This window comes from Tetrao urogallus, assembly GCF_951394365.1.
Source record: "Tetrao urogallus genome assembly, chromosome: Z".
In the NCBI taxonomy this organism is placed as follows: Eukaryota; Metazoa; Chordata; class Aves; order Galliformes; family Phasianidae; genus Tetrao; species Tetrao urogallus.
In genome coordinates this window covers 26414774-26439060 of record NC_136816.1, presented here as the reverse complement: position 1 = coordinate 26439060, position 24287 = coordinate 26414774, and the positions used below count along the sequence as shown (strand labels likewise).

The 24287-nt window shown below is 37.7% G+C and overlaps 1 protein-coding gene across 3 annotated transcripts in view; it reads left to right on the top strand.

Annotated features, from left to right (window-relative positions):
- Positions 1-24287, top strand: part of FER (FER tyrosine kinase) — a gene marked incomplete at both ends in the record, with an annotated part of 141144 nt that overhangs the window by 25302 nt on the left and 91555 nt on the right. For all 3 annotated transcript variants that reach the window (XM_079548141.1, XM_079548139.1, XM_079548140.1), the window contains 2 exons: positions 6021-6143; positions 9461-9650. In XM_079548141.1, the coding sequence (XP_079404267.1) occupies positions 6021-6143; positions 9461-9650 (313 nt within the window). The remainder of the gene's footprint in view (positions 1-6020; positions 6144-9460; positions 9651-24287) is intronic.

The following is a 24287-nucleotide window of genomic DNA, read 5'->3' as shown; positions in this document are numbered from 1 at the left end:
CTTATTGTTCGCTTGCACAACATACCCAGACCTTCTGAATACTTGCCAGCACTTTCAATATAGTTTCACTTCCTCTGCAGTTATTTTACACAGTGCCCCAAATGCATCATTAATCTTCCTTAGACATTTATTTACCTTCCCAAAACTGTTTCCACATTTAGTACTCTAGGAAAAAGTACCAGAATCCACTGGTGAAGCCATTGAGTACAGTGATGTCATTAGCGACATCTTATCATCCAGAGAAATTTCACAAATGTGGTAGTTTACTTGATTTCTGTTTGCTTTTGTTTTCTAAAGGAAGACCATTATTAGAATTTAAAATGTATTAACTTTTAAAGCAAGTATACCTTTTGTATTATGTTTCATGGGAACTTTATTTACAGTGATAAAATGCATATTTTGGTTATTACATATTTAAATCTTTTCATTAATTTTACCAGCTTTACCTTTAGTCAGTTGCCACTGGCATTCAATTCTTCTGCTGAGGTTATTATTCTCAGTGTATTCTCATTATTTTATCAACCTTAGCTTTTCCATAAAATAGCCCATTGTAGTTGCTTCAAAGATTAAAATATACATACACATACAGTTAATATTTCTTATAGCAATTTAAAACTGTTAAGTGAGAATAATGATTGGTTTGTGGTTCTTTGGTGTCTCTTCTGTATATCTGTGCTTGACATGCTTATAAGCTATAGAAGGCATAACTAGTCCAAGTAAGATCAGTGGTGAGTTGTGGTTTTTAACTTCTTTTCTGCTTAATCAAATTGTTTCTTGTAGATTATTCTGAAAACCAAGATTATAGGGAATCCTCATAGCAGTGAGATATTTGGAACGCAAACATTACGGTGTATCTTCCATAGATTATTCTAATCCTTATTCTTCCTCATCATGAGAGATTCTTTGGATTTTTTTCATTTATTTTTCAAGGTCACTAACTAGCATATCTTTTCATAAATTTGTTCTTAAATAGGTATTGAAATAAGTTTTCAGATGTAAATTTTTAACTTTCTTTGTTAAACTCCTCTTTCTTTGTACTCAAAGAGCTGCATCTATCATGTCAATCCTACAATAGTTAAAACCCCTTCCTTCTTTAAGCATGCTTCTAACATATTTATTTATTTATAAATTTATTTATATATTTATTACCAAACTGAGATCATCCCTGAGTATTTAAACATTGTACATGTAAATCAACTTTAGCTCAGTAACAGGAAAAATACAGTTATTAAATCAGTCTTTTTGATCCATCTTTATGTTTTTCTAAGATTCTACATTCAGTAGTTCAAAAAAATTAAATAAATCAAAATAACTTTTTTGCTTTTATGAATAAAACATTAGTATTTCTAACTAAAACATATGAAACTGCAGTTTTCTTGTAAAAAAGATTGTCAAGGTTCTGTCTGTTTCTTCTTTCAAAAGAACCACGCTGATACTCTGTTTCAATCTCATGCTGTCATATAAAATTAGATATTTTTGAAATTTTAGAGCATTTCAGTGTGTTGGTTCTGCATGTGTGCAATCATATATTACAGTGATGAACAGTCTTATTAGTTTGCTTTTAACTTATTGAATACTTGTGCTTTTGCTGTATCTATATTTGGTACATACTGAAGCTTGTTCTCCTCTGCAGAAACTTTATGATATAGAATTTATGTGAACAAAGCCAGTGATTTTAAAACTCAGGACCATCAGTCAGTTTCATATTGTTTCAGCATATGCAGAATGTGTATTTAAGAAGTCAAGTTAAGAATGCAATATATTGATCTTACTTGCAAATTTGTAGATGTAATAGATGTAACATCTGTTTCCTTTTTTTTAATTGCTAAGCCAAATACAGTGTTGATTAAAATACTGATTAGAAAGCTGACCAAAAAAACCAACAGTGTTTTCAGTTAAAGAATTGATAATTAATTTTTAAGCAAGGTATTAACATTTGATAATTGATATTAAATCAGAGAGTCAGTGTAAGAATTGTTATTTCTGAGAAGTTCAGTGTACAGATTTTAATAATCTAATAACAGTAAAACTGCTTATTAGAAAAAGAGATATTAATGTGTTGCTTTTTTCTAAAAATAAACATGCAGATGCTTGTTCATTTGGGAAGCAAGTTATTATCATACACTATATGGCTTTTTTGTAGTCATTTAAGTCTTGCATTTTCTAGTACTGTCTGAAGAAAGAGTATGCTTAAACATATTCGTTTGTGTATATTGTATATATTCTTTTGTGTGCTGTGTAAAATACAGCAGGAAAACTAGTTCAGTATTAAGATCAAACTATTTTGGTATAAATGACACACTGGACATAGATCATGGAGTCTCTGTAAATTGCTCTGTTGTCCTTTGCCATTCTGGGATGGCTTAGGATAGTCACCATTCTGGGATGGTTTAGGGCAACATATCTGTGTAGTAGTATGTACTGTATGTGTTTTGCTCGTTCCACTCTTTACACATGTGTGTGCATATTCATGCTCCTCTGAAAGTAATGCCTCCTGTTTTATTATACTGGCCCATGACATTGCAAATAGATGTTGGGTGTATGGCAATAGGGTTTGAACATTCCCCCTGGTATTCCATTATGTTTTGTTGCTGTGCAACAGCTGGCAGAAGAGGGGTGGTGTGACAAAATGGCATCTGACATGGAATTGTGTATGAAGCAAAGATTTGTCATGGAATTTCTCCGTACGGAAAAAATGGCACCCAGTGACATTCTTTGATGCTTGCTCAGCATTTATGGAGACCAAACAATGGATATTAGCGCATTGAGGGGTGGTGTTTCAACAGTGATGACAGAGACATGAAAGATAAGCCACATACCAGGTGGCCATACGCAGATTTCCCACCATGAAATGCATGTTGATGGGTTCATCTATACAAACTGGTGGATTATGACCAGGAAACTCTGTGCAGAGCTGATATATTGGCTGCAGTGTGTTGGGAACAGTGATGGCATTGTTGGAGTATCACAAAGTTTATGCAGGTGGATCCCATGAATTCTTACATAGGAATAGAAAGAACACTGTGTGCCAGTTTGTCAGGATGTTACTGGGCTGTTCATGGAATCACAGAATTGTAGGGGATGGATGGGACCTCTAGAGATCACCAAGTGCAACCCCTTGCCAAAGCAGGCTCCCTACAGCAGGTTGCGCAGGTAGACATCCAGGCGGGTCTTGGATATCTCCAGAGAAAGAAATTCCACAACCTCCATGGGCAGCCTGTTCCAGTGCTCTGTTACCCTTATCATGAAGAAGTTCTTGTGCACATTTGCGCAGAACTTTTTATGCTTCAGTTTGTGGCATGACTTTGTGATGCGTCCCCTTGTCCGATCACCATACAAAAGAATCTGGCCTTACCCCTTTACCTCCTGTACCTTTAATATTTGTTGTCATTGATCAGTTTTCCTATCAGTCTAATTTTCTCAAGGCTGAACAGACCAAGATCACTCAGCCCAGAACTGGATACAGTACTCCAGGTGACGCCTGACCAGGAAGGAGTTGAGGTGGAGGATAACCTCCCTTGACCTGCTGGCCACGCTCTTTTTAATTGCACTCCAAGATGTCTTTGGCCTTCTTGGTCACCACACTGCTGTCCTACAGTCAGCCTGTTGTCCACCATTGACACTGGCTGTCCTCCAGTCTTCAGGCATCTCTCCCATTCTCCAAGACCTCTCAAAGATAATAGCGTGTGGTTCAGTAGTCACCTTTGCCAGCTCCCTCTTCACACATGGATGCATCCCATCGGGGCCCGTGGGTGTACACTGATGTTGCCAGGACGCTCTCAGACCGTCTCCGCCCTCACTGAAGAGGAGCCTTGCATTCCCAGACTCTCTCACTTACCTCCAGGGTCTGGGATTCCTGAGAGGACTCTTTGCATTGAAGACAGAAACAAAGGTGGTGTTCAGTATCTCCGTCTTCTCAGCATCCTCCATTACTGCAGCACCCCCCTCATTTAATAGGGCACCCACATTTTCCCTAGCCTTCCTTTTACTGTTGACATACTTAAAAAAACCTTTCTTACTAACTTTTACCTCCTTTGCCAGATTCAATTTCAGGTGGGAAACCAGCCGAGAATTTCAGCTGTTACAAGACAGACAATATCGTTTTCCTGAAATACATCATTACATTTCCAGTAGTATGCCCTTGTAGCCAGGAAGGTCAATGATATCCTGGGATGCATTAATAAGAACATGACCAGCAGATTGAGGGAGGTGATCTTCTCCCCCTAGTCTATCTTGGTGAGGCCACATCTGAAATACTGTGTCCAGTATTGAACTCCCCAGTCCAAAGAAGGCAAGGATCTACTGGAAGGACTCCAGTAGGGAGGTGACAAAGATGATAAAGGGCCTGGAGCATCTCCAGTGCTAGGAGAGGCTGGGAGACCTGGGTTTGTTCAGTGTGGAGAAGACTAAAAGGGAATCTGATCAGTGTTTATAGGTATCTAAAGTGCAGGAGGCAAGTAGATGAAGCCAGAGTTTTTTCAGTGGTGTGTTGTGGTAGGATAAGGAGCAGTGTCAAAAAACTTGAGCATAAGAAGTTCACACAGATAAGCGGAAGAACTTCATTACAGTGAGAGTGACAAAGCACTGAAACAGGTTTCCACAACAGAGAGGTTGTGGAGTCTCCTTTTTTGGAGATATTCAGGACCTGTCTGGATGCCTGTTGGTGTGACCTACTTGTGGGAACCTGCTTTCACTGGGGGGTTGAACTCGATGATCTCCATTCCAACCCTTGCAATTCTGTAATTTTGTGATTACTAGTGATGATACATGTTGTCCTCACTACAAGCGGGAATCAAAGTGACAGTCCATGAGGAGGCTTGAATTCCTCATCAAAGAAAAGGCTCAAGATGCAGCACTGAATGAGTAGAGTGCTGTGTGCTGTTTTTTGGGTTAAGAAGGGGTGATCCTTCTGGATTTTCTGGAACCCAGACAAACCATTAACTTTGGACTGCTGTATCATGACTCTGACTAAGCTGAAGGCTTGAACTTCCTGAGTCAGACCAGAGAAGAAGACGACCTTTCTCTTGCAACCTGGTAACACTAAACCCCATACTAGTTTAAATAAAAATAATGGAGCATATTATCAGTCTTGGCTGAGCTGTACTACAATACCCATCTTACAGTCCTGTTTTAGCACCGTCTGACTGTCATCGTTTGGGTCAGCAAAAGATTGTGTGGTTGACGTTTTCCCAGCAGTGATGCTGTCATAGCAGCTGTGAAACAGTGAGTCGCTCCTGCAGTTACAGGTTTTGATGAGTGTGACATGTAGGCACTTGTTAATCTGGTGAAGATATGTAGCTGATGGTGATGACTACGTTGCACATAGTATTTTGTAGCTAAGAATTTGCTCTATCAAGTAGTTTTATTGTGCTCATTGTATATGTTGTACTTTCCATGGAATTAAATAGAAGACACTACTTTTGGAGCAAGCTACTTATATAGTGATGTGTATGCCACTTTTTGGTGCTCATCAACACATATATGTTTTATATGAATGCACATAGGCACTCTTTAGAAGTTTTTCTCCTGGTTTAACAATAGTTTGATTTGAACATATTTTGTTATCAAAGATTGTGTGGTACCAAAAAATTGTTAAGAGAAGCATGCAGCTTGCTCTTAAAACAAGTGTAGTATTAATTAATAATTTAGGACTTGTTTCTTCTTTCATTATCTATAGAGGTTTTTCATTATTTTCTTATTTTATCCCAGCTATCAATTCTGGGTATTTACTTAAAAAGTACTTACGCAGTCAGAAAGTTATTAATTAATGAAGCATCTCAGATATCAGCAGTATGTTAGTAAGGCTTTAATCCACAGAACTCATCATGATTCATAGCTGAAGTTTTCTTGGTAGAAGAGCCTGTGGGCATAGATCATTTTGCAACCTTGTAGACATACATAGCTTAGTATAGACCTGTTTAAAAATTAAAAATTAATGCTTCTTAGATAAATGAAAGTTCCCAAATATGTACAGTTTCTATATATTTACACAATGGATTTTGGTATTGCATGTCTTGCAGGTTAAAAACAGTAATAGAAGAACTCATTCAAACACAGCAAACACTTTTGAGCAAAGAGGAACTTGTGTTGGAACTAGAGAAAAAAATAGAAGACTCTTCTAAGACGTGTGAAAAGAAGTCAGAGTAAGTGGAATTAAAATTGTAATAATGTGAAGGAAAACGTCTATAATGCCATTCTCCTAAATAAGAAATAATCTCCAGTCTTGTTCTGCTTTTTTGAGAAAGTATTCTTACTTAAAAATAACAATAAATTTTCAGCTTCTAAAATAAGCCTTCTTGACTCCAGATTCTAATTAATTAGAAAACTGAGCAGCTCTATTAATTTAATTTTGTTGTCATATTGATGGTAGCTCAATAACTGAACTTTTTTTAGCATTGTAACTTCAGCCCAAATGAAGAAAAAGAGTCAATTCAGATTGTCTCTTTGTTTGACATAGTTTGTTGTATACATGTGATTTTGTGGAAGACTTTTTCAGTTATGTGGAAGCTGTGTAATCTTTCTTACACAGTAATGTTTAGAAGTTGTCAAGTTAAGTTCATTCTTCATGGCATTTGCATTAGAATAGTGAATATAGAGCCAATGCCCTGTGGTACTGCTCAATAAATAATGAAGGTGAGATTTTAATGGTTGTTTTATGTGTCATAAATAAAACATTTATTATAATGATACTTTTAGGGCAGGGTCTTTAACCTCTATTTCATACTTACATCCCAATCTTAAGTGAAGTTACTGTAACAGGTAAAACCTTTATTTTTGTGGTGATGTCTCCCTAGTTCTTTTTGTGATCAGTTGTAGTCTTACTAAGCACTTGGTCATAAATACTGATTTACAGTTACAGGAAATTGTAATGCAATATCTCAGGTGATCTTCATTTGCTGTAGACACATTCTTAGCTCTTGGAAGGCATTTTATCAGTTGGTACTGCCAAATGCATTTCAGTCACATTCAAAACTTTATGTAAGTGTACATGCTGACTAGACAGATTTTCTTTCACTGACAAGGGACACATAACACGTTTTTCATTTATTCAGTTCTTGACCTACCTTTCTTTCTTACAGGATAGACGGTTTGAACTGGATGGATTTTGTTCTGCTTTACTGTAGGAATGCTTCTTCATTGCTTTGCTATCAGTTACATCTCTCTGAAAGTAGTTCGAACTCTCCCTCTGTTTCTTGGTGTGTGCAGGCTCCTTTGAATAATCTGTAGCAGATGTTTGTGTTGTTGAGGAGATTATTTCAGTCCAAACAGTGCCTGTCTTGAGTCTGTGTTATTGTTGAGCCTCAGGTTTCCCCACTTCTTTCTGACTAATTTTCATTACTGCTAATCTGAACAATTTATTGATTTCTCAGTGGCAGTCTGCACTCGGTGTTGTTTCTCTGTATCTAATTACAGCAGCACAGTGAATTGAGTTTTTCACCTGTTGTGCTTTTCATTAAGGGACATGTTGAAGTGCATCTTGAAGTGCATCACTTTCTCACTTGCTGCCCTCTTTTGATCTTGCAAGGGTTCACTCTTAAAAGACACAGGCAGAGAGTTTTGCACGCATCCTGGGATATGACTTTCTGTCTTTTGCCACCAGTGATGTCTCTCTTATTACTTTGTAACTTGTTTGAGTAACCACCTAGCTCAGGATCAGTTTCTGAAAGAGTAATCTTGCCATCCATGACCTTTGGCTTGTAGTGCAGTCAGCATATGTCTGCCTACACAGTGTTTAGTGTCTGTATGTGTAAGTTATGACAGAGCAACTTCTTCAACAGACAGGGCTGTGTCCCATTCTTTGTCAGATGGAGCTGAAACTGTGGATATACAGAATTATGAGGCTTGCTTTCGATTTTTTTCAGGATTTTCCAGTGGTATTTTGGGTGGTGTCAACTGAACTGCTTGAACCTTGTTCATGAGTACAACAAACAACTTCATTTCTGAAGTAGGAATAATGGACTTGGTAATCAGGAATAATTTATAAATTTCTTTTTTTCTCCAAGAGCATACAGAATGACAGAATACTTTAATTTTTCTTTAGTGTCCTTGTTCTTGATAGGCCTGGTGCCTCAACTTCCCATCTGCTCTTTCAGACTATGAGAATTCTGTGTTTCTTTCTAGACAAAGCTTCTGGGCTCAAGTGGAATGATCTGAGTGTGTTAGTGTTGTAGCATAGATGATTCATGCTGTTGGACATGTTTGGTTTTTGGCAATTATTGAGGTTAATAGCCATCTAGCTTCCAGGTGGATGTCCTAAATGGTTTACTTGTCCTCTGCTAATGTTTCATTGTCTGTTGTAGAGTACCTATTGAAGTTAAGTGTGCGTGTTCTCTCATACCTTTATGTGAAGATCTGTTTTATGGCCACCTTCATTTAATTGATGTTCTGCATGTTCATTATTAGGAAATCAGCTTTCTGTTATTTCGTTGGTGTTGTCTCGTGCTTCTAAGGCTGAGTTTGTACCTGATAGTCTCAGTGCTAGGTATGTGTTTCTCATATTCACATGGGTCACTTCTGGGAGAACTGAATGGTCTGGGGCTATTTTTTTTTAATGTACGCAGAATGGTTCTCTAGTGGCCTTCAAGGCCACTAGACACCTTCAACAAGGTGAGAACCTTGTTGACTGTGGCACAGGAGACAATTAAGAGCCAAGTACAATTTTTTTATGTGCAGCTGCAAGGCCACTCACAGGTTTTTTCTTCCAGATCTGTTTCATGTACAGTTTTTCTCAGGAAGCTTCTAGAGCTGATGGAGCCATTCATGATGCAACTATTGTTTGAGAAATGAGAAGCTTTGGTCTTCTCTGAGGCTTTTTTTAATAGGGCAACGGTTTGAAGTCGATCAGTGTAAGAAAGGAGGTATAAAATATCTTTAAAAAGAAGTATTAGTAAATAGACTGAAAACAAGGAAGTGGACAGAAAACATAACTGTAACTAAATATTAATCTGAAATTCTGACTTGGAAGAGAACTAACTGATAAAATGAAATGACACAGTAGTAAATCCATACAGCGTTCTACATTGCACTTCTGTAATGATGTTTTAATAAGTCCAAATGAGTCACAGAATGGTTGAGGTTAGAAGATTGCTGTGCAGGTCTAACCTCCAGAGGTTAATCAAAACGTAAGTTTATACAAACAATAATGAAAATGTATAGTAGTTGAGGGCAGCTGTTTCTCTGCATTTGGAGTAAGGTCAAAGGTAACAAGTGGGAATGTGAAAATACTCTTGTGTTCTCTTGTATGTTAATGGTAAAATACTGTGTAATAGTGCTATAAGTGAGACCACAAGTAGATTATGGGATGTGATTTCAATAGCTGCTGAAAAACAGAGAAATATGCAGAGCAGTGTGAAAATCACTCATAGAAGATAAGAAAAAAACACTTTTTTTTTTTTAAGCTTTCATAAAATAAAAAATATACCTTAAATTATGTGCATTTTAAAGTTAATTTTCTTTTCAGTATTGTTCTCTTGCTGAGCCAAAAGCAAGCACTGGAAGAACTTAAACAAACTGTTCAGCAATTAAGATGCTCTGAAGCAAAGTTTGCAGCACAGAAAGAACTACTGGAACAAAAAGTGCAAGAGAATGATGGGAAAGAACCACCACCTGTAGTGAATTATGAAGAAGATGCCAGATCAGTCACTTCTATGGTAAGCTTTACAGAATTATACTTACTATCATATATTGTTCCTTAGATCAGCAATTCATGACACATAAATGGATGACTGGAGTGAATAAACTTCTCTTTACATTTTCCGAAACTGACTAGTTGGAAAAACAATTCAGTTGTGTGGTTCTATTTATTTATCTATCTATCTATCTATCTATCTATCTATCTATCTATCTATCTATCTATTTATTTATTTATTTTAAGTTGCAATAATTTACATTACTCTTCTTATGTCTGTAGACTTAATTTGGCCTCCTGCACCCTAGAGACTTAACTTCTCATTATATTGTTTTATAATTAAAAGTGTAAATCTTTAAATAGGTTTAATAAACATGAGTATGAGTTATTGACAATTTTGTTGGCTTTGTTGAAGCAATATGTTCACAGTTGTAGAAAGAAAACTAACAGATAAAAGCTGTTGGAATACTGCATACATTACGTCACTGAGAAATTAACTTCACATACTGTAATCATTCCTTTTAACTCTTACTTGCTAACACCCGATTCCTTGCAGCTTATTTTTAAATGGCCTCTTAATTTTAGATGGCTCTTTCTAATAACAATAAACTTGTGTTAATTTTTAAGATTCTATGTAATCTTAAAACGTACTTGTCTACTATTTTGGACTTCCCTTTCTTAATTATATGCAGTTGTGTTGAGATAGTAATCATAGAATCATAGAATGGCTTGAGTTGGAAGGGACGCCAAGGATCATAGATTTCCAACTCCCCTGCCAGAGGTAGGGCTACCAAACTCCAGATTTGGTAACTGGACCAGGTTGCCCAGGGTTCCATCTAACCTGGTCTTAAACACCTCCAGGGATGGGGCATCCACAGCCTCACTGGGCACCTTCACCTCTGTGAAGAACTTCCCTCTGACGTTTAGTCTATGCCTTCCCTCCTTGACCTTAAAATCATTCCCCCTTGTTGTATTTCAATCTAGCCTTGTAAAAAGTTTATTCCCCTCCGCTGGATTATAAACTCCAGGTGAGGCCTCACAAGCATTGAGGGCAGGATCACCTGCCTCAGTCTGCTGGGCCTGGCTCTTCTTTTGGTGCAGCTCAGGATAGGATTGGATTGGGCTGCAAGCACTCATTGGCAGCTCATGTTGGCTCTTTCATCAGCTGACATTCACAAATCCTTCTCCTGAGAGCTTCTCTCAAGCTGTTTTTTTCCCAACCTGCATATGCTTGGGATTGCCTCAACCAAAATGCAGGACCTTTCACATGGCCTTGTTGTACTTCATGAGGTTAGCATGCACCCACGTCTCAAGCCTGTCTAGATCCCTCTGGATAGCATCTCTTCCCTCTAGTATGTCCTTCTCAGCTTGTTGTCGTCTGCAAACTTGCTGGAGGTATGCTTGATCCCACTGTCCATGTCACCTACACAGATGTTAAATAACACTGGTCCTTGCAGAATGCCATTCATCACTGCTGTTGACCACTAACACTCTGAGTGCAGCCATCCAGCCAATTCCTTATCCAGCGAGTGGTCTGTCCATCAAATCCATTTTTCTCCAGTTTGGTGACCAGGATGTCATGTGTAATGGTGTCGTACACTTTGCAAAAGTCTGGGTAGATGACGCCAATTATTTATCCACTGATGCTGTAACTCCATTGTAGAATGCCACCAGGATGTCAGGCTTGACTTGCCCCTGTTGAAGCCATGTTGGTTACCACCAATCACCTCATCTTTATTTTCCATGTGCCTTAGTAGGGCTTTCAGGAGGATCCACTCCATGATCTTGCTAGGCACAGAGATTAGACTGACTGGCCTGTAGTTCCCTGGATCTTCTTTTTTTCCTCCTCTTGAAAATGGGGGTTATGTTTCCCCTTTTAGGCTGCCATGACCTTTCAAATCTGATGGATAGTGGGTTGGCAACTTTATCTGCCAGTTCCCTCAGAACCCATGGATGAATCTCATCAGGTCCCATGCTCTTGTACACCTTCAGGTTCTTTAGATGGCCTTGATCCTGATCTTCATTTACAGTAGGCAGATTTTCCTTGTCCAGGTTCATACCTTTGCTTTCTGTAACTTGAGTGGTGCAGCTAGGACACTTGGTAGTGAAGTCTGAGGCAAGGAAGTATTGGGCACCTCAGCTTTCTCTGTATCCCTTGTGTCCAGTTCTCCAGTTTCCTTCTGGGCCCATGTCTTCTCTGGCCTTCCTGCTTCCCCTCCCTAAGGCTTTCTTTTTGTGCTTAATTAAGTTCACAATCTTCTCACTGATCCATGGAGGCCTCTTGCCTGCTGTCTTTTTTTCTTGGGATGCACTGCTTCTGGGCTTGGAGGAGATGGTCCTTGAACACTGACTAGTTTTTTTGGGCCCCTCTTCCCTCCAGGGCTTTAGCCCACGTCACCCTGCCGAGCAGTTCCCTGAAGAGTTTGAAGTCTGCTGTCTTGAAGTCTGTGTAATCTAAATGTAGAGTGATACTACATTTGATTGTACTTATTTGCTCTTCTTGAAAAATTTGTTGTAAATGTGTGATTTGAAAATTGTTTTCCTAGTAATGACTAATTTTTTGTTTGGTTTATGTTGTGAGTGCATGTTGAGGTTTGTGTATGTTTGGGGTTATTTTAAGTTTAAAATTGCATACTTCTTTATATAAAGCATTTATTTGTTGCCACATAAATGGAGCCAGTATCAAAAGGGAGTAGTTTTCAAATAGTTTTGTTTTTCATCTCTTAGAATGTGTAATAGTGTTGTATGACTCTCACAAGTAGCCTGGCTCTGAAACACTGTTTTATGTGATTTTGTAGATAGAGTTAGGTAACCTGTATTTTGTCTTGAAACTTCCTATGTTTCTGATTCATCTCTACTGTCTACTGGAAGGAGATAAATACTATGAAATAGATTGTTATTTCTAGTAAAGCAGCTGTATTTATGCCAAAATGATGTACCAAAATGAAGTATCAACATTTTTAAAGATTATGTCACTGTCACAAAAGTTAACTGGAAGCTTGTGCTAGATTATCAGTGTTTAGTCAATGAATGCATTGTCTGTCACTTGTCTTAGTGTACGTATATTTCACTTGCTATTTTAAGCGTGTGACAATAGTCTACAATTAAAACAGAAAATAACAAGAAAACTCTAGTATTATTTAATCTTCTGATTAGAAATAGAAGTATTGACAATAATTGGAGCTTTGCAGTGCAAGTATAACTTACTGAAATGTGCAGCAGTGGTTTGCATTTCATTTTAGGTGATTACATTGAGAAAATCAGTGTTGACTAGAAAATTGGTATGCCACAATAATGTATGTCTTCCCGTATCCTTATATGGTAGAAAGAGTTACTGTGACAGTACAGAACAGTATTCTAGAGGTTTTTGGGTTTGGGTTTTTTTTTTTTTTTTTTTTTTTTTTTCCTGAGAACTACCTGTCTTCTAAGTAGAATACAGCAATTATGCTATTTCAGCGTAATTGTGGTTCATGTAGTCACTGTCCCTGGAGATGTTCAAGATACGTTTAGATGTTGTAAGGTACATGGTGAAATGGGACATATTGCTAGCAGGTGGATGGTTGGACAAGATGGTCTTGGAGGTCTTTTCCAAGCTTTCTGATTCTATGATTCTGTTATTCTATGATTTTGCATTATGCTGTAACCATTGGTAAAACTAAGACTTGGTACTCTGGCTCTGTAATCTGGAAAAACTTGTCAGCAGGTGGAGCTCAAGCTTTTAAGCCAAAACACCGGTTATGACTGAATAGTCATCATTTTCCATCATTGTTTAAAAAAGTTTCATCATCTATGTTTAAAAAAATTAGATGAGACACAGAAATGTATGTTCTCTTTTTCTAACATTAAACAGTCTGAAGTGGTGCTTTGTTATTTTGTTTTCTGTTATTTTTCCTGTTGTTTTTTAAAGATGGTAAAATATAACAGTTATGTAGGAAAACCCAGCCCATGTTCTTCGGTAGCATGTAAGCTAATCAAAAAACCTGCACAGCTTTGCTGTTTAAGGAGCAGCTGTGCAAAGTTGCTACACATTTTGCATGTGCTCATTAAAGGATTTCTGGTTGAATTCGGTTGTCAGTGTGGGAGGCACCTGCACTATCAATGAATTATCAGTGCATCATTGTAGGAGAGTGTTGTCCTTTGCACTGTGTGTAGTAGAGTAAGTAAGAGTAGACATGTATTAGCATGAGATTTAACACTTCTGAATTCCTATTATATCTGTCGTAGCTGAGGTATGTATCCAAAAGGAAAAAAAAATATAAAATTTCACAGCATTTATTATTAGTTTCACTATTTAAAAGGCTTCAGAGATTCTGGTCTCAGTGATTACTTTAAAAGTTAGATATGCTAGCTTCTGGTGAAAATTGTTTGTGGCACATATTAAAACAAACAAACAAACAAAGACACAGAAGAAAGAGCACTGTATTCCAGTCGCTGTTTTCCAGATTTTGTGAGTCCATGCTCCTTTTAACAGTGTGATCAACACTGAGAATTTGAGACAAGTATTTTTAGGATTCTCACTTGTACAATCAATAGGTGTACAGATATTAGTTCAAGTAGGCTTATCACAGTAGAAAGATAATAAATGAAAAATGCTCACTGGTGTTGTAGATTTGTAACAAATTCCATGAGGAGCAAATCTCCAGAAAGATATCCTTCCTCAGCGGCAGTCAGCCCTTAAATGGGATCTAGGAGAGGTGGAGCCAGGCTCTACCCCTTCCAGTAGCACAGGTGAATTGCCTTCACCTGTGCTCCTGCAGCTGAATCACTGCTTACCTCAGGTGGTCAATCAGAGGTTCAGGCCATGATCAACAGTTCCCATACATCACTAAAATTGAAATCAGCAAGTTTATCAGTTTATGAGTTCTGAATTTTTCTAAGTCAACTATGTAGATATGTGTAGGAACTGTTGAGTACATGGCCTGAACCACTGATTGAGCACCTGGGGAAAGGACCCCGTCAGTCCTGGGTGCACAGGTGAAGGCAATTCAGCTGTGTGACTCAAAGAGTCTGACTCCTTCTCTCTCTTAGACCTCATTTAAGGGCTGATTGCCACAACAGGTCTCTGATTGGAGAGCCTTCCTTGTGGAGTTTCTTTTGTGTGTCTAGATCTCCAGAGATGGGTGAGCACTTTTGTTTCTAACATCTTTCTGTTGTGTTAGTTTCCTTGTCATTACATCTGCTGTAATGCTATTCCATTGTATGGGTCTTTCTGACTGTGCAGATTTTGAAGAAAGTTTACAGGAAGTGAGTATGTGATTAAAGATGCATCATGAGATGAGTTTTAGGTATTGTATTATAAGGCTGTAGAAATGTAACACACATTATCTATGTTCTATGGGGTGGTTTACTTAGTGCCTGGCTTGATGGTTGCTGATGGGGTCCACCTAGGTCATAGAGGGGGAAAAAAATATTGCCCCTGGAGCTATCTGGGTTCATTGACAGGGCTTCAAAGCACTTTAGAAGTGGGAGGAGAGTGGTAGTAATCTTGCACGTGACCAGATAGTCAAGTTGAAGGGACAGGGTGCTATTGGGGTCCTCAACCTGCTGCATCTTAAGAAGATGAAAGCAACAGGCAAGTCATTCAGAGGTATTAAGGAGTTATCTTGCATGAATCTTGCTGCTAGCTCAAGATTATGTAAGAGTCCGTGTGTTAGGAAGGGGCTGTCAGGAGTTGTTCACAGTTACTTGCAGACTTCTACAACATTATTTTGAGATTGTAAATGGAAACAGGACCTGTGTAAGTCTATGCAACGTTGATACCCTTAGCCTCTTTCTTATTTATCAGCAGAAGAAGCACTGACAATGTAGTCATCTTTTAGAAATTGTGCCTATTAATTTATGTAAGACTTGGACGTAAGCAGCTGTTGGATTCCTGGGCAGCTGAAGTTCAGCGTAATGATTTTTGCTTTGGGCTGCTTTTTAAGCTTTGTAGCTGGGACTTGTGTTTTTGGCTCACAGACAGAAATTAAAATGAAGGAAAAATGTTCCAAATTTCATATGGTCATAGCAGGTGAGAGTGAACTATGTTCTTCTTGCTGTAAAGGTATGTTCTAGTTCCATTTTCTTCTTTTTATAAATCCTTTACCTGATGGGCATGCATCAAAGAAAGGGCAATCCACAGAGATACAGAGATATACTAAGGTAAGAGACAGATAAATCCCATCATGCTTTGTCCTGAGTGGTGGATGTTACTGGCTGAGAATTTAAGAGATAAGAGATAATGAAGCTTCTGAACTTCTTTCTACTGAACATACCTGGAAATTTCTGAAGTGAAAGATTAATCTGGCAGTAATATTTTGGTAGACTAGGAATCAAATTATACATAGTTTGCTCTGGAAGTAGTGTCTCCTGTATATTTCTATGAAAACTGCAATAGATATAAAGAGCACAGGAACATTATTTTTTACTTAATTTATGAAACACTGTTTTTCAATGTAGTGGCTGCCGTTAGTTAGGCATTTTCACTGGCAGTAAAGACAAGCCTTCATGCCAAGTTCATAGATTTTGTATTAGTGAAGGTGATGCACTTTCTCAACTGCTGAAACGCCATTCATCACCTCATGGTGTTCACATCCACTGTGTCTCTGTAAACATTCATCAAGTATCAATGAAAGGGTGCAGTTTTTTCCACGAAGAGGAGGCGTTCAGTGACGCATCTTTGCTTCACACATACTTCCATGTCAGATGCCCCTCTGTTGCCATCTGCCATGCAGTAACAAAATATAATGGAGTATTGGTGGGGAAGTTTCAATCTCTACTGCCATACCACCAACGTCTGCCTCTGACATTATGGGCTAGCGTAATAAAATAGGAGTCAGTACTTTCAGAGCAACTCTTGCATGTTTCTTAAGGTCAGCATATTATCTGGGGGGAAAAAAAAAGGAAAAAAGTGTTGAGCGAAAAACTGTCCTGAGGAAGGGGAAAACTAGAAATGTGAATGAACTTTGGAAGGAATTGATGAAAGTCGCTTGTTCAGAGTATTTTACATGGTGAATTACTGTACTGTTTCTGAAAAAAGGAGAATGTATGTGCTTCTCCTTAACTGCCAAAAATAGTTCAAGAGCTATCAGTATTCCTTAAGGAAGAAGCCTTCATTCCAGTGCTGCAGTATTGCATACCCCTGGGGGATTTGTAATTTCATTCAAAATCATCCCTGCAATAAGGAACGTTTTAAGCAGAAGATTTGGTTTGAACAGGAGTCATGTATTAGTATCCACTGTAAGTTTCTGGATGATTCTGTGTGTGTTGAGAGGAAATTAGTAATTCTCTGCGGGAATTGCTATTGGCTTCTTAAATCTTTTTCATAGTGATTGGACTGATGTAGTGTAATCATCAACTTTTCATAGCCTTCTGGGAACTTGCAGAAAAGCAGTGACAGAGTTTGCCTGCTATGTATTGTCCCTCTTTTCTCTTTTTTTTTCTTCTTTCTGTTCTCTCTTTTTTTTTTTCCATATCTGGTTGAAAAGGCCCTAATTATTGAAGTCAGTGATAATGCTTCTGAGAGTACATAGAGTTATTACAAACCTTTGACTGTTAAGTTTGTGATTAGTGAAAATCAGTTCCAGTTCCAGGTTATGTTCTTTGGCATATGTGCTGCTTTCTAGAGGTATGATGGTGTGTGCATGTGGCATGTGTAATTTGTTTGTATCTGCTATTAACCATTGCGGAGACCAGAAGGAATAGAGGCTCAGCAATCTTGATCTTACATTAACATGTTGCAGAGTTGTGCTACATCTGAATTAATCTGCTAAATTCATTGTGTGGAGCACTGTATGTATAGCTTGGTCCTTCAGCCAGCTGCACTGTAAAACTGTTCATGCTGAATGTAGCTTGTTGTAGCTCGAGGTTCTTTGCCTCTGTCTTTGTATTATTAGCTCATACAGCAGTCTTTAAACTTTTTAAATTGCCTTGTTTTGATGGCGCTCGTGAACATACGTCAGTAGAGATTATTCTAACTGTATTTATTAATTCAAATTTTATAATGAAGTTACATTCATAATTAAGTAGTATTTGTCAGTTTGACACATTACACATCAGACTTTTTTAGAAGTTAAGCTGTCTGCTGATTACCTAAAACTTTATAGTTCCATTGAGAAAGTGTGAGCATTAAATGGTTTGTGGATGCACATGCACTTCTAGCTATTAAAGTGTGTGTGCTTTTAATACCTCTCTGACAGACTGTAACTTTTAGATGATGGTAATAAAAAACTTCTTCACTTTTAGTTTGCTTTGCAAGATTTATATTCTTTTAATGTTTTGTTCTCTAATACATGTTCAGCTTTCTGCTGTTCTAAAATTTATGTTCTTGACGCTTCAAGTCACTTTCATGAAATCTCGCTTGGTTCCCTGATTGCTTATTCTGACATTATTTGCAAGGAAGTAAACAAGTTTATATGTACCTGCTGAACTATAAACTGTAGATTCTAGGTTAAAAACTATATCTGGCCTAGGAGGATGAAAATGCTTGGAAGCAGGGAAAGCAGCTCCATAGCCAGAATGTTGAGCAAGATTGTGACTGGCAGATGTTGACTTTGACCAACAGCTGATACATCATCATGGTATTTTTGAATGATGAGCTCCAAGAGGATATGAAACAATTTAGGTTTTCTAATTTTCATGAACACAAGGTACTGCAGTAAAACCAGGGCAATTTACTTTGGTCTGTTTTAGATTGTTCATTTATTTAGACAGGACAGTAGCTAGAGTTGTCTTGTGTGCATATTCAGGTCTCTATTACTGTGATGTAACAGTGGAAAGCAAGGAAGAGAAGGATCGTCTTATGACTGTATTCCCTTTTGGCATTGCAAATGCTCTACAGACTCAAATTGGCATCATTTTAATGATTTCAAACTAGTAAAGTGAAAACAGAAGAATTAACAAAATTATTATACATCAAGTTAATAGCAGTATTATTGATTAATAACAGTGTTGAAATCGGGGACAATTCACATCTGTGCATTTACATACTGATTTTTTTGGTAGGATTAAATTCCAGTTTTGCCTCATATTTTTCCCAATATACTGGAGTTATTAGCATTGGGCCTTTGTTTTCCAAAACTATGTATTAATTCCAGATTTGGCAGTAAGCCTTCACAAATCTGAATTGGTTTCTTAAATTGTGTTTACTGATATCAGTTCTGTTTTGCTTGGTATCATTGTTCAGTCAGGTGAAGGAGGTATGCTAGAAATTGGTGGTATAGAAACACTTCTATTAAGCAAAGCAGGAATTCTGTCGTGAGCTTCATGGACCCATCTGGAATACTGCATCCAGTTCTGGGGCTCCCATTTTAGGAAAGATGTGAATCTTCTGGGAAGGATCCAGAGAAGGGCTACGAGGATGACCAGAGGGCTGGAACACCCAGCCTGTGAAGACAGTCTAAAGTAGCTGGGCTTCTTCACTTGGGAAGACCTCATTATGGCCTTCTAATAATTAAAGCAAGATTATAAACAGAAGGGAAAGCAACTTTTTACACAGGTAGATAGTGATAGACAAGGAGAAGTGGTTTTAAATGAAAGGAGGGGAGATTTACTTCAATGTTGGGAAAATTTTTCGCAGAGAGTATGGCGAGGTGCTGGAACATACTGCCCACAGAGGCTGTGAACATGCTGTCCCTGGAGGCTAGGTGAGGCCCTAAGCAGAACAATCTAGCGCTTTATCTAGCAGTTTGCAACCCTGGCCACAGCAGAAGAGGTAGAAGTGGATGATCTTTGAGGTCCCTTCCAGCTGAAGCTTATTCTTTGACCTCTCTAGCTGCCTTGCAAAAGGCTGTTTGGTTAGTTTACTTTTCCACAAAGCTACCAGGGAAGGTTGCAGTGCCTCAGCTTAGATGATATATGTTAAGCGTTTTCTTCACAGAGGCACAGTTGATGTTCTTGGTGATAATTGGGTGAAATCAAAATTATGTTTTTTAAAAATAGATAGACTGTTTTGTATATAATTAAAATTTCCTTTGTCTTTAAAAATGCTATTGCTAGCCACCATTAAAGGGTGGTCTGCTTCTGTAAAGTCCTCTAATGTATGCTTGTGTGTTAGAAAGAGTTACTAATTATTTTGAGGATGAAGGTGACATTTTGCTGACATTTCATAGGTAGCTTAAATAATTGGTCCTTAGATACTCTAATTAAAACTGAAAATATAGTACAATCTATACAGTTTAACTCTACATTCAGTTCCAATAGTCATTCAGAATAAATCAACAGGTCAAAGCATTCTGTTACTTTTTTTAGAACTTAATTTTCTAGGGCTCAAATATAAAACTTTGCTAAGTAAAATCTACTGAAGTTTTTCATATTTTCATTTCTAGGTATTTTGCCTGCCTCTTGGTTCAGCAATTAAAAAGATCATTAAACAACTTGTTTTTCTGAACCAATAAAACCAGCTGTCTAGTGTCTGTTGAACCATTAATGATTCTGATAACTGTGGAGCAATTGTTTTGCATGAAAGTTATGATTTATATTTTCATAATTGCTTATTTTTCCCACTTTTCCCCCATTTTTATCCTGCTTTCACTTCAGTTTGATTCAAACCTGATATGTCTCTGAACATATCTGCATATGTAAGCAGAGGAATCTAGGTGGAAGACTGTAGCTGTCAGTATTCCTCAGGGTTTGGTAGGGGGTCCAGTCTTGTTTTGCATCGTCATCAGTGACCTGGGTAGAAAGAATGCACCCTCAGCAAGTTTACTGATGATACAAAGCTGGGAAGAGTGGCTGACATACTAGAATGCTGTGCTGCCGTTCATCAAGACCTGCGCAGAGTGGAGAGCTGGGTGGAGAGGAACCTCTTGAGGTTCCACAAGAGCAAGCATGGAATCCTACACCTGAGGGAAAGCAAGTACATGCGTCAGTACAGGTTAGGATCTAACATGCAGAGAAGGACCTGGGTGGTCCTGGTGGACAGCAGGTTGACCATGACCCAGCAGTGTGCCAGTGTGGCCAAGAAGGCCAGTGGTATTCTGGGATGCATTAAAGTATGTGACCAGCAGGTTGAAGGAGATGATTCTTCCCATCTGCTCTGTCCTAGAGAGGCCACGTCTGGAGTACTGTGTCCACTTATTGGACTCACCAGATCAAGAAAAATGGGAAACTCAGAGAGGGTCCAGGCTGCAGTGATGATTAGGGGCCTTATGAGGTAAGGCTGAGAGACCTATCACTGCTTAACCTGGGGAAGACTGAGGGGCATCTTACCAATGCATATAGATATCTAAAGGCTGGGGGTCATGTGAATGCTCCCAGGTTTCTTTTGTTGATGCCGAGTGATGGTACAATGAGCAGTAGGGACGAATTGGAGCACAGGAAGTTCCTTATGAGCATTAAAAAAAAATAAAATTAGTTTGTGGATGATGGAGCGCTGGAACAACCTAGTGAGCGAGGTAATTGAGTCTCCTTCTCTAGAGATATCAAAACCCACCTGGATGCTTTCCTGTGCAACCTACTGCATGCGACCTGCTTTACCAGAGGGTTGAACTAAATGGTCTCTTAACAACTCCTATGATTTTGTGATAAGTAATCTCAAGAGGAGGAAAGCCTCTTTGGAAATAAAGTTTGTATTTTCTAATAAGAAGCTGAGAATATTTTTTCATGTTATATTTTATATGAATTATTGCTAATAGTCTTTTGATAGTAATTTCATATTGTGTAGTTACGTTTTTCCAAACTGATTGTAGCAACAGTTCTCTGTTTCACATATGCTAGTAATGAACTTTAGGTTACCTTTCCAAACAGGCTCTAAACATACCTGGAAATATCAGGTCACTATTTATTTCACGTTCAAAATCAGTAAGTATGCTAGAAATGATCAGGAAAAAAAAAAAAAAAAAAAAAAAAAAAAAAAAAAAAAACAAAACAAATAGAGAATAACATAGAATTTGTGTAATCTGATGTCCACTTCGTGAATATTGTAGAACTGCAGAATAATGTAGATTTGAAGGGAACTCAGGAAGGCCATTTGATCCAGCTCCTTCTTCAGAGGCATGAGCTTTGTGGTATCGGTCTGCGTGGGATCTTCATTTGAGTTCTGGACAGCACCAACATTTCCCAGTGTGGAAATCTCTCTGGGAAGTTTCTGTATTTGATCATGTTATTCATTGTGATGTCTTATTGCCAAATTTTATAAAAATTCAGTAAGCACCTGAAAAAAATTAAGGAGAATCCTTCCATGACTCTACCATGTAAGAACTTCACATTTGATACAGTCTGCTCTAACATTTCAAGTCTTTAGAGGATGAGGAAATGCTCTGGGGAGTTATCACTGCCCTTTTCTTACAGGCCACCAGGATTCTGGTACAACCTGGAAAGTATATTTCATCTCCAAATGAGCTGTTCTCAAATTTCATGCTGGCAGATTTTTGCTTTTTAAGCTACAACTCAATTTGGAAGGTGGAACATTAATTTACATCTGGTGCTAAGTTTTACAATATGTGTGCATCAGTTATGTATCACGTGTGCTGCTTTGGAAGATGTTACTGTTATTTAAAACTGAGAATACTAGCTTATTTGTGAATGATTTTTGAATAGCTGAGTTGCTTAATTAGTTTCACTGCGTACTTAAGGTATTTTTAATTAGCTTAAAACGCTTTAATTTTTAATAACTTTGTTATACTTCATAGCTCTGCACAGTGCTGCCCCCAAGTCTAGATATATACAACGACAAAATAGTGCAAATCATTATTCCTCTGGAAGCTCTTCTGGTCTGCTGAGCTTGGACAATCAATTTCTGTGCAGTCAGCAACTGATTCTGTCTGGAATATATGGCCATATAAGTGGTTCAAAATATCAGTTTCTGTTTGCACAGAATGAACGATTCTGATTTTGTACATTTAGCTTTTCTGAGATACCCAGTTCTGTCATGGGTGAGAGGGGTGGGGTAGGAGGAAGAGAAATCTTTCAGTGTTTTGGCTTCAAGGTTTCAAGGCATGTTCAGGTTTTTGATGTTATGTGCCAACATTTACCACTCATTTCATGAAATTACAAATGATCAGTAAGTGTTAGTATCTGTAGAGAAGGCATTCATCTTAAAGGTTTTGCCATTAGTATATGTGCGTATCAGTAAACAGGCCAGAGTGACTGTTATATGCTAAGCGTATTGCGTGTTTTCCAGACCTCCTAAATAACATCTCTGCTGAAGTGACTAATGCAGACTATCACTTTCAGAAAATGACCCTCTCTCTAGAGGTTTTTTTTAAGAACTCCTGCTTATAAATCACAAAACTTCATTCTCATGCTAGATATCTGTAGCATTCTAAGACAAAAATTTTAATCATTTTCCACCATATCTGTGTTTGAGGCCTTAAGATGAATATTGTTCTGACTCTTTTTTTCATCAGAGAAATCACATATTTAAAGCAGAAATGAAGCTAGCATTCATTTCACATAAATAAGAGCGTGTTAATTGCTCTTGCAGGTACTTCTAATGTCTCTCTTTTATCTGTATGTTTACTGAATATATCATTTGCAATAATTACAAAGAATTCTACCAGTCTAGTTTCCTCTTAGTTCTCCAGTACCTTTCTGAAATAATTTTAATCAAAATCTGTGAGGACCAGTTCCCTTATCAAACCTCAGAAAAAATACTGTCATGCTCATCTTTTAGATTTTGCTGATTGTGTTCTTCCAGTTGTAATCTTTTTTTTTTTTTTATGTGGGAGCATGGTTCTTTTCTTTCAGGTGGGGAGTCCTTATCATATTTCCTTTACTTTTCCTCTGAAGCTTTTCTGCTTTTACTTGCAAGCCAGCATCATCTTCTGTATCTATGCCATTAGTTCATATCTGACATATTAAGTAGGCCTTTCTTTGTATTAAAATATTGCCCTATTTGTATCACCAAATGTATTTGTTGATAAACAAATTTGTAAACAAATTTGTAAACAAATTTGTTTATTTGTATTTGTGTCTGGCCAGGCTTTTTTGCAGTATTCAGTGTATGCTGCATTATAAGTTGTTTCTTACTGCTAATCTTCTACTTTTTGATTGAGATAGTAACACTATTTGCTTGTCCCCCAGTAAACTTAATACTCTTTATCTTAGATTTTGTTATAGCTTGTTATTTTCTTGCTTCTCTAAAGAGAATATATATTATTCTTCTTTCCTAATAATGTCTGAGATGCAGCTATTTCCTTGGACTCTTACAGCTAAAAAGATTTTTTGGGCTTTTACATTATGCAGTTCAATTTAAACAAAATTTTGTCTTTTATCCTGCCCACATTAATTCAAAATAGTGCTGTGAAGATGATTCTCTGACCTTGTCGTTTTGATTGTCACACCTCTGGGTGTACTGTATTATTTCGCATGCACTCTAAAATCTGCAGTATTTTTGCCTAGTGAAAGAACAGCATGCTTGGCAAATGGGAGATTTTTTGCCCATGGGATGCTAACAGCTGTAATGCATGGCCACAGGTCTACTGGAAAAAAAAAGACGACAAACCTCAAAGTGAACAAGCTTTTAAAAAACATTAAAAAAAAAACAAAAAAACAAAAAAAACTCTGCTTTGTAAGGAAACTCTCCTATGTAAGGAAATGGTCAGACACAAGAGTGAGTGCTTTACTTGTGGTTTTCAACTGAACTGAGTCCTGCAATTCTTTGTGAGCTCTTACACTTTTTTTTGTCTGCATCTTGTCAGGAAAAAAAAGAAAAGCAAAGTAGGCGTGCCAGAGTGATTGT